Source organism: Macrosteles quadrilineatus, unplaced genomic scaffold (assembly GCF_028750875.1).
Source record: "Macrosteles quadrilineatus isolate MER2022 unplaced genomic scaffold, UCM_ALF_1.0 Scaffold_2__2_contigs__length_208266976, whole genome shotgun sequence".
Taxonomy (NCBI): Eukaryota; Metazoa; Arthropoda; class Insecta; order Hemiptera; family Cicadellidae; genus Macrosteles; species Macrosteles quadrilineatus.
The window spans coordinates 147836117-147846952 of NW_026542595.1; the positions used below are offsets into that span (position 1 = coordinate 147836117).

General features: G+C 36.8%; 2 protein-coding genes across 2 annotated transcripts; both read left to right on the forward strand.

The window, feature by feature from the left end:
- Positions 1-529: 529 nt before the first annotated feature.
- LOC128985016 (uncharacterized) lies at positions 530-2449 on the forward strand. The gene has a single exon (XM_054404389.1). It carries the CDS (start codon positions 530-532, stop codon positions 2447-2449), a length of 1920 nt encoding a protein of 639 aa, XP_054260364.1.
- Positions 2450-9073: 6624 nt separating this feature from the next.
- On the forward strand, positions 9074-10270 carry LOC128985017 (uncharacterized). The gene has a single exon (XM_054404390.1). The coding sequence runs from the start codon at positions 9074-9076 to the stop codon at positions 10268-10270; it is 1197 nt and encodes a 398-aa protein (XP_054260365.1).
- Positions 10271-10836: the final 566 nt, after the last annotated feature.

The window sequence follows — 10836 nt, forward strand, 5'->3', positions numbered from 1 at the left end:
TCAAAGAGTGTTCAATGTGAATCCTGTAGAAATGTTCATGAACTATGTAATGGAGGCAAAAAAGAAATTCAAATCCGTTTGTGTAATTGCGCACAATGGGCAGGGCTTTGATTTTCAATTTCTGTTAAAGTATGTGTACAATGAGACAAAACACAGTCCAAAATTGATTTCAAGAGGGACAAAAATCATCCTAATGGAAGTTGATAATGTAAGATTTATTGACTCTATTAACTATTTTCCTATGGCATTAGCAAACCTCCCAAAATCATTCGATCTTGGCTCTGAAAAAAAGAAGGGATACTTCCCACATCTTTTCAATACTTTGAGCCACCAAAACTATGTCGGACCTATCCCTGACAAAAAGTATTACTGTCCAGACTCTATGTTTACAAAAGGGTATGAAAAGTTTATAGAATGGCATAATGAGCAGGTTGTAAATAACTACACCTTTGATTTTCAAAAAGAAATCCTAGAATATTGCATTTCAGACGTGGACATCCTGGCTCAAGCCTGTATTAAATTTAGGACGATGTTTTTAAAAGAATGTAACGTAGATCCATTTTTGGAAGCAGTAACTATAGCAAGTGCTTGCAACTTAGCATTTAGAAGAAACTTCCTCAAGCCAGACACCATAGGTATTATTCCTATAGGTGGTTATCGTCTTGCCGATAACCAATCTGCAAAGGCTCTACAGTGGTTGGCCTTGGAAGAGGACAAAAGAAATGTGAGGATTCAACATGCTGGCAACAGCCGAGAATTTAAAATTCCAGGCATTGGAAAGGTTGACGGGTTTGATGGAGAAATAGTTTATGAATTTTATGGTTGCTATTTCCATGGATGTCCGAAATGTTTTCCATATAAAAGAGAAGAACCTCTTCAAGATGATCTATCAGACAGTTTACACTTGCGGTACGAAAGAACCATAGAAAGAACAGGAAGGATACGACAGCAGTTTGATGTAATAGATATGTGGGAGTGTGAATTTGATGATTTGAAGAAGAGAAATAAATTGCAATATCTTAACAATATCCCGATTCTAAACACAATCCCACTAAACCCGAGGGATGCTTTTTATGGGGGCCGAACCGGAAACTCAAAGACATACTATAAGTGTAAGAAGGAAGAAGGAGAACAGATATTCTACGTAGACATTTGTTCTCTCTATCCTTGGGTCTGCAAATACGGTATGTTTCCTGTAGGACATCCTACGATATTTGTTGGTGATGAAGAATGTCTAAAGAGAGGAATGGAAGCTGAAGGACTTCTTAAATGTAAAATTCTACCCCCTACAAATCTTTATCATCCTGTATTACCGGTGAAAATGAATGATAAATTAATGTTTGTCTTGTGTCGTGTGTGTGGAGAGAACTTGTCATCTTCTGGAGAGTGTCACCATGGAGTGGAAGAGAGAGCTTTGGTAGGAACATGGACTATGATGGAAATAAGAAAAGCTGTAGAGAAAGGCTACGTAATTCTAGAGCGATATGAGTTGTGGCAATATGAAATGGCTACTTTTGAAAATGGAGGTTTATTTACAGAATTCATCGACAAGTTTTTAAAAACCAAGCAAGAAGCTTCAGGTTATCCCGACTGGTGTAAAACAGAAGAGGAAAAACAACGATACATAAAAGACTACTTTGACCATGAAGGAATTTCATTAGATTCTGACAAAATCGAGAAAAATGAAGGGATGCGCTCGCTTTCCAAACTTATGCTCAACTCATTTTGGGGCAAGTTTGGACAGAGGCAAAACCAGACCAAAACGTTAGTGACTAGGGATCCTAAGGAATTGTTCAACCTCCTAGTTAGTCCAGTAGACCAGGTAAACAGAATTAAAGAGATCAATGAAGAAGTTGTCGTTGTAAATTGGCAGCATTTAGAAGAAGTTGGCGAATGCTTAAGAACTGTCAATGTGGTCTTAGCAGCTTTCACTACAAGTCAAGCCAGACTAAAACTATATGAACACCTTGAGAAACTAGGAAACCAAGTGTGCTATTATGATACAGACTCGGTTATCTACGTCTATAGACCAGGATTATATAAAATACCTGTTGGAGACTACCTAGGGGACATGACTGATGAGTTAGCTAAAGATTATGGACCAGGCTCATTTATTGTGGAGTTTTGTTCTGGTGGTCCCAAAACCTATGGATATGTTGTTTATTCCCCAGTAACAAATGAGTATAGAGAAGTTTGCAAAATCAAAGGTATCACCCTAAATTTGTCTGCTAGTAGAAAATTGAACTTTTCATGCCTAAAAGCTATGATTTTAAGTGAAACCAGTGAATCAGTACCAATTATAGAAAGTAGAATTAGAAGAACAGAGAGTAGAGATGTGGTAACAATTGTGGAGAAAAAGGATTTCAAAATAACAGGTCCTAAGAGAAAACACGATGGTGATCATGACACTTTACCATATGGATACAAAAAACAATGTAAGACTCCATAAGCGGGGCATGAGAACACACAAATTTATCATTCATTTTCAACGGTCATGTTTTAAGATGCAAGTGGACAATGTAATGTAAAAATAGTTATTGTAGTCAAATATAGGTAAACAAAATTATTATTTAGTATCTTTAGAGATTTTGGTGAGTGTAATTACATGTTAGGACAGTGTTAAGTGTTTTAAAATGATATTCTGTAATATTAATGATTCAATAGAAAAGATTTTTATACTAATATTATTTCTTGCAAGTATGAGTTTTATCTACATTATGAGAATCACTGAATTAGATATGATACATAAATTATGTAATACAGAATAATATGGTCATTTCCACAATGGAAGCTAGACTGGCAATTGCTGATGAACTACATAGGTCTGCTAGAAAAAATTACCTCAGACGTAAAGTTACACTTAAGGGCCTCAACGATTTATATCAAGCAGATTTAGTGGAAATGCAACCATATTCTAAAATTAACAAAGGCTATAAGTATATAATGACTATGATCAATTGTTTTTCCAAGTTTGCTTTTGCAATACCACTAAAAAGTAAATCTGGTATAGAGGTGGCTAAAGCTTTAGAACCAATTTTAGCTAAAAATAAAATGAAAAACTTTCAAACAGACCAAGGTACAGAGTGGTTTAATAAACATGTAAATAAACTTATGAATATGTATAAAATTAATCATTATCATACATACTCTGAATTAAAAGCTAGTATTGTTGAAAGGTTAAATCGAACTTTAAAGTCAAAAATGTACAAGTTATTTACAGCAAGAGGAAGTTATGAATGGGTAAGCATATTAGATCATATTACTAGTTCCTATAATAATACAAAACATCGGACCATTGGTATGAAGCCAAAAGAAGTGAAGAAAAAACATGAAAAACAAATATTAAACAGAATAAATGAAGCAGCAAATCCAAAAAAGGTATACAAATTTAAAGTAGGGGACAGTGTTAGAATTAGTAAGGCGAAAAGAATGTTTAAAAAAGGATATTTACCAAATTGGACAAACGAGATATTTAGAATACATGCTGTCAAACCAACTAGACCAATCACTTATATTCTTCAAGATCATAAAGGAGAAATATTAAAAGGTGGGTTTTATACAGAGGAAATTAGTAAGTCCAAGACTGGAGATGTATATTTAGTGGAAAAGATTTTGAAACGAAAGGGTAATAAGCTCTTAGTTCGTTGGGCAGGGCACGATAAAAATAGTGATAGTTGGGTTCATTCTGATGACCTGCGACTGTGATCTGTTGTTATTTTAAGAAATAGCAAATCCTTATCAAGTATTTATCATACTGTCAGCACATTTGAGTAATCAGTCAGTATGCGGCTTAAGAAACAGAATGTTCATTTAACCGTGCAGAACTTTGACCAGTTTATCGGTACAGGATGTGTAAAGAGGAACAAACATGGGGATTTATTACCAAACTCTATTCGTTGTATAATTTGTGGACCTAGCTCTTCAGGGAAAACAAATATTCTATTTAATTTAATTTTTGATAAAAACGGTGTTAGGTTTAAAAACATTTATGTTTTTTCAAAATCTCTATATCAATCAAAATATGAGTTTTTAAAGAAAGCTATGCCTAAGGAAATTGGTTATTTTGCTTACGACGATAACAGTTTAGTCATTCCCCCGAATGAGGCTGAGCCGGATTCTATCATGATATTTGATGATATATCTTGTGAAAAACATAATAACATTCGTAGCTACTTTACCATGGGTAGGCATAATGACATTGATACATTTTATTTAGGACAAACATACAGTGCTATACCAAAACAGCTCATTAGAGACAATTGTAATTTTCTCATACTGTTTAAACAAGATGAAATGAATTTGAGACATGTGTATGGTGATCATGTGACTACTGACATGTCTTTTGAAAAATTCAAAGAGCTGTGTGCAAAGGCATGGGAAGACAAATATGGGTTTTTAGTCATTGACAAAAGTCAGGATCAATATAATGGACGATACAGGATTGGTCTTAGTAGTTTTATAACGGCTTTCTAATGGTGCGCATTTATACTTACAATGATATAAAGGGTTTCGATGTAAAGCTTCATAATGTTAAATCAAATTTATGTACATTTTATTACAAAGATAAAGGTAAATTTTGTGGCAACTATTGTAGTAGAAGCCCTCCACATGGTTTTCAGTTTAACAAGAGATGTTGGAGACATAAAAGACCTAAAAGCTCAACAATTATACCACCTGTAATACTTCTTATGATCTCAGCAAGTGAGAGGACTTATAATAGGGATGCTTGGTTAAACTTTGTATACCGTTGTCAAAAGAAGAATGTTCCATTGGAACTAGTGATGTATCATGAAGATATGAACAACTGTACGGTAAGAAACCCGCAAAACCTCATTTCTAGGTTCAGACCTTTTCCTGATATATTTGGACCGACCCTACCCCTGCGAGATCTACATGGAAGCGTTAATTTTTCACAAGTCGTGTTTAGAATGTTAGAATATGGATGTTTGATACCGAATGCTAGTAGATGTATAGTTTTGACAGAAAGAACAATACCGATAAGGTCACCTTTAAAGATTTATCAAACCGCTATGTCTTTAAAGTGTTATATAAATATAAGTTATAATGTTGCCTATGATGTTGTCCCAGACGGCATTCCTCCTCAACCTAGGGGTAAACCATTCAGTGGTGTTAATAATCTCTGTCAAGGGTTGTATACTGTAGATTTCTTAAGAGAAGCTTTACCTACAGTTGCCTTAAATTGTGAAAAATTCGGAATCAGTTTGAATAATTGTGTGTATTCTGTAACAAATTCAAAATTACTCGAACAGTGGAAAAGGTTTACAGGGGCAAATCCATGCGAGTTTTGGCTCTTGAACTCATTTTTATTACAGAACATTAACAAACACAGACCAATTGATACGCTCAAGAGGTTCATGACGACAGCAGTAGAAAAAGATGTGTACATAGTATCAGAAATCCCTCAGTGGAGAGATGATTGGAAAAGGACATTTATATTTAAAAGTCTTATACGACCGTATGTGATACCACGTTTTGATTCTAGAGTACAGAATTATTATAACGGACTGGACTTTAGTTATGGAATCTCCTTAATAGATGTAATACATTTCATACGAAAACACAAAAAGCGTGCAATGTTCTTTAGACAGGTGGAATTACCTTAAATTCTCAAAGTAAAACTCAAACTTTTAGTTTTCACTATGGAACCTAAGAGTAAACAACTTACTGCCAAACTTATTGAGTTGCGTAAAGCTATTAAACACAAGTATAAGATGTTCAAAGAAGGAGCTGAAGAAAGTGATATATTACTTGAAAAGCAATACAAACCGATCATACAAGAGCTAAGAAAAACACCACAAAACGTCACCGATATAAAAACGGAGCAACCAACTATTAAGGAGGAACATGTGTACGACGACGACAAAGGACAATCGTTAAATTATTATTCTACTGATGACGACGAGGAGGAGGAGACTGAAAGGTTCTCCCCCGACACCATGTCAACACCTAAAGGTAAAGATTTGTCAGCGCTAGTGTCCACACCTCAACAACAAGCGTCAACAACTCAGTTTATTGAGACATACTTTAAGAATCCCATTACACAGCATTATATGGATATGTATCTAAGAGATGCTGGTGGAAATAAAAAGACCATAGACTACGTTTATGGACCTCAGTTTTTAGATGGTGAAAAGTTGATGGTAGGTGGAAAAGAATTAGATTTTGATAGTGAGGGAAATATAAAAATAGGTGGTATAAACTATGGGGCATCTGAAGGTCTTTATGAATTACTTTTCAAAAGACTACCAGATAGTAATACATACACGAATGAAGATTTAAATAAATACAAAAGTATACTATTTGATACAAATGCTCATAGAGACGGTTTCAGGCATAACGGTAAAATTAAATCAAGTAGAGGGCAAAAATATATCAGAATTATCCAAAAACTATTTCCCAGTCGTGGTAAGGGTATGGCGTGGAAGAATACAAAACACCACGATGTGTTATATTGGGACGATCCAAACGAGTTGGTGGAGCGATTTGAACACATAGCTATGTCCACAGAAACTGGAAACAAAGTGCATGCGAATGAAATTATTAGTATTGTGGAAGAGTTGAAAGAGGCCGGCTTTATAAAGGGTTTTGGTAATAGTAGATTCAAGGCATTGTTAAAATGACGATTGACAAGTTTGGACGCAGCTCAAAGTCCTCAGAAAAAAATGTCAAAGGACCTAAAGGCGATGGATTTGATATGACAGCTGATGGGCACTACGATATAAAGAGCAAGCGTCTAACTAACATTGGGGAGGCTGTAGAATCACTTGATGCGGTGTCCAAATTATATGTGGATTCAAGACTGATCCCACTGGAGAGTGGAGGTTTTAATTTGGGGTCTAAAAGGATGAGAAATGTAGATGACGCTCTTGAGGGAAAAGATGCTATTAATCTACAGACTTTAAAACGAATGTGTTTGACACAGGGTGAGGACTCTGACTTTGACGCTGGTAAAAAACAAATAAATAACTTAGCCGTTCCTAGACATCCAAGAGATGCTGCAACAAAACGTTTTGTAGAAAACATTTGTTTAAAGGAACATTCAGCATTAACTGCTAGCTTAGAAATACTTCGTGAGGATCTGAGATTATTTAAAGAAAGACTTGCAAAATGTGAGGGCTTAATAGCTAGTAATAAAGACTACCATGATAAAAACTTGAGAAAATTCGGAGTGTTACTGTATAATTATATAAATAAAAAGGAAACCGGTAGGTCTGCTACAATACCGATAGGAGGTGAAAAAGATTTCATAAATTGGGAAGTTTTGTTTGCCGATCATTCAGTAGCAAAAAAGAGTGGAGCAGAAGAAGAAGTCCATCCTCTCCCACCCAATAGCTACGATCTTTTCATCGACGAGGAACTGAATAGACCTTCTACTTAAAGAAAGTGAACAACTTAAAATGTCAGAATCCAAAACTAAGAGATTCAGATGTAAACAAACAACCGTTCAAGGAGGAGGTATAGTTTCTTCGGTTCTTAATAAAGCTATCGACTTATTACCCATCGAACTTCATATACCGGGAGGATATCAATATTGTGGACCTGGAACTAAACTAGCCAAAAGGTTGGCCAGAGGGGACCCAGGAATAAATAAATTAGATCAGGCTTGTAAGGTGCACGACATAGCCTACTCTAGATATAAGGATTCAGAGAACAGGAGACGTGCGGATCAAGAATTGGCTGAACGGGCTTGGCAGAGATTCAAGGCCCCAGATTCGTCTTTAGTGGAAAAAGCAGCTGCCTGGACAGTTACAACAGCTATGAAAGCCAAAACAAAGTTCGGCGGAGGACGCAAGAAGAAACGAGCCCCAAAACGCAAGAGTAGTAAAGGTAAAGGGTTATACTTGAGACCGTACAGAAAGGTTCAAGGATCGGGCAAGAAAAAGAAACGCACTACAAGGAAAAAAAAAACATCAAAATCCCGGTGAAACCACTAACAAACTACGAGTTGGAGAAATATGCAAAATTACTTAAAATACCAAACTTTAGAGGAGTGTACATGAGAGATATGCTACCTTCAAACCCCAAAAAATATGAATCAGTAATAGTAAACCTGGATTCTGGAAGCGGTGGTGGCACTCATTGGGTATGTTTTAGAAAATTAGACAACAGAGTGTATTATTATGACAGTTTTGGTAGTTTGAAACCACCACCAGAGCTCTTGAGGTATTTTGGGAATTGCACAATTTACTATAATTACAAAAGAGAACAAAATTACGATTCAGTTATTTGCGGACACTTGTGCTTAAGGTTTCTTTCTAGTAATGTTTTGTCTCACGGGAACATCTAGCGTTTTGTCACATGAACTAGCATATCCAATAGATGTAAGTACCGGGGATTGGGAGCTTGGTCTGGTCGATTTAACAACTTACAACTCAATTCCCAACATTGAAACAAATATCAATGACAAGTTTTACTATGGTGAAAACAAAAAGGTCGTTATTCCCGAGGGAAGCTATGAGATCGAGGACATAGAAAAATATATAAAATCTAAATTAGGTGAAAATATTACCTTCTCATTAAAAGCAAACAATAACACTCTACAAGCAGAATTGTGTTGTAGTGAAAAAGTTAACTTTTCGGAAAAAGACAGTTTGGCACAGGTGTTAGGTTTCAAGCCAGGTGTATACGAAGCCGCAACACTTCACACATCAGACCTGCCAATTAATATAATTAAAGTGAATTCCATACGTGTTGAGTGTAATATCAGTCGAGGCTCGTTTTTAAACGGCATAGAAGGCCATGTCATACACCAGTTTTATCCTGCAGAACCTCCGGGGTATAAAATAATTGAGATTCCAAAGAATGTGATTTACTTGCCTGTCATCGCTCAAACGATAAACAACTTGTCTGTATCTTTAAGAGACCAGGACGGTAATTTGGTTAATTTTCGTGGAGAGCCTATATGTGTTAGACTCCATCTCAGACGTAGAGATGGGAATACTATTTAGAGAAATAACTACTACACAAAAAGTCAGTTCATCAAGAAAGACTGACCAGTTAAGTTGTAAAAATATACGTTTTCTACGTTCTCTCGGTTTTAAAGTAGTAAAAAATGGCAATGCTAGCGATAGAAAACGCTGCTATGTACGATGACTCTGTCACTAGTATGGAGTATCATAATCATCAACCATACGTCTCGTGTAGCTATAGAAACAACGACGAAGTCAGAATACCGATCTTACAACAGGATATTCTTACCTTGCCGTTTGATAGTTACGTTGTCATTCACGGTAAAGTAGAGGCAACTAAAACAACAGGAGCGACAGCATTAGATGTTAATTTAGTAAACAACGGTATCGCATTTTTGTTTGACGAGGTTCGTTATGAGATCTGTGGTAAAGAAATCGATAGGACTAGAAATGTGGGAATCACGACGACTTTGAAAAATTTGGTTTCCATTCGGGAAGAAGAAAAAAACGTGTTACAGAACGCCTGTTGGTTCGGGCCTGGTGAGACAGTGAATGTTAAAGACTTTATATACTCCATACCGCTTAGACTTCTTTTAGGATTCGCAGAGGATTATAGAAAGGTAATCGTCAATAGTAAACAAGAACTCATTTTATTGAGGTCCTCGACCGACCTGAACGCCGTTAGTACGTCTGAAGCTGGTACTTTAAAATTGGAAATCGTAAAGATATACTGGCGTGTGCCTCATGTGATGGTAAACGATTCGGCAAAACTCAGACTTTATAAGTACATCGAGAAAGACCCACACATTCACATACCGTTCAGACAGTGGGAAATGCATGAGTATGCGAATTTACCTACGACCAGTGATTCCTTTTCCTGGCCTATCCGTACGACCAACCAGTTGGAAAAACCGAGGTACATAATTGTCGGCTTTCAAACAGGTAGGAAAAACGACATCACCAAGGATATGTCACAGTTCGATTCTTGTGACGTAAAAGATATAAAAGTGTACCTAAATTCGATATACTACCCTTATGACGCTCTACTCTCAAATACGGCGTTGTTTTACGACGCTTACGCAAATTTTCAAAGTTCTTATTACGGTAGAGTAGGCTCACCGATATTAAACTTTACAGATTATACAACAAAATGTCCCATTTACATAATCGATTGTTCGAAACAAAACGATTCAATGAAGACAGGCCCTGTCGAAGTGAAGTTGGACATTCAAACTAACAAAAAGTTTCCCGCCAACACTTGGGGATATTGCCTCATCATTCACGATTGCCATTACACTTACACGCCACTAACCGGCGACGTGCGAAAGATCTCCGTCTGAGACGCCGCCCAAGGCCAACTGGTTATCCGGGTCCGAGGTCGAGGGTCGAGGTCGAGGGCCGAGGTCCGGGTTCGAAGGCCGGCCAAGGTCTAGGCGCGCCACACAGACACGTGATCACCTTGTGCTGTCGCCTTGTAATTGAGGAAACTGAGCTGAAAATATTAATCGCTCGCAGACCTCTGATCTTGACGGGATAATTTTGCAAAATTACATCAGAGACATGGACGCCAAACGAGATATAGAAAACCATCCGGCATTTATGACGGTCGAGAACGAGGAACTTTTAAGAAAGAGACTTAAAGTGTTGAAATTTTTAAATCGTCTCGACGATCATATTGCTCGTCACAATCTAACAGAAAGAGTGGACACCGCCGGGCCTGACGAGTTTTCACATTACAAAGAATGCGTTGAAAGTGTACAAACAAACGAAACCGGAATTGATGTAGTAGATACTTGTAAATGCTGCTTAGCTGGTATGTACCGCTGTCGCGCTTTGCAAATACTCGACGAAATACACTCGATGGTGAATCAAAGTGAAAAAGACGTGTTGTTTCGATTCAGTCGCC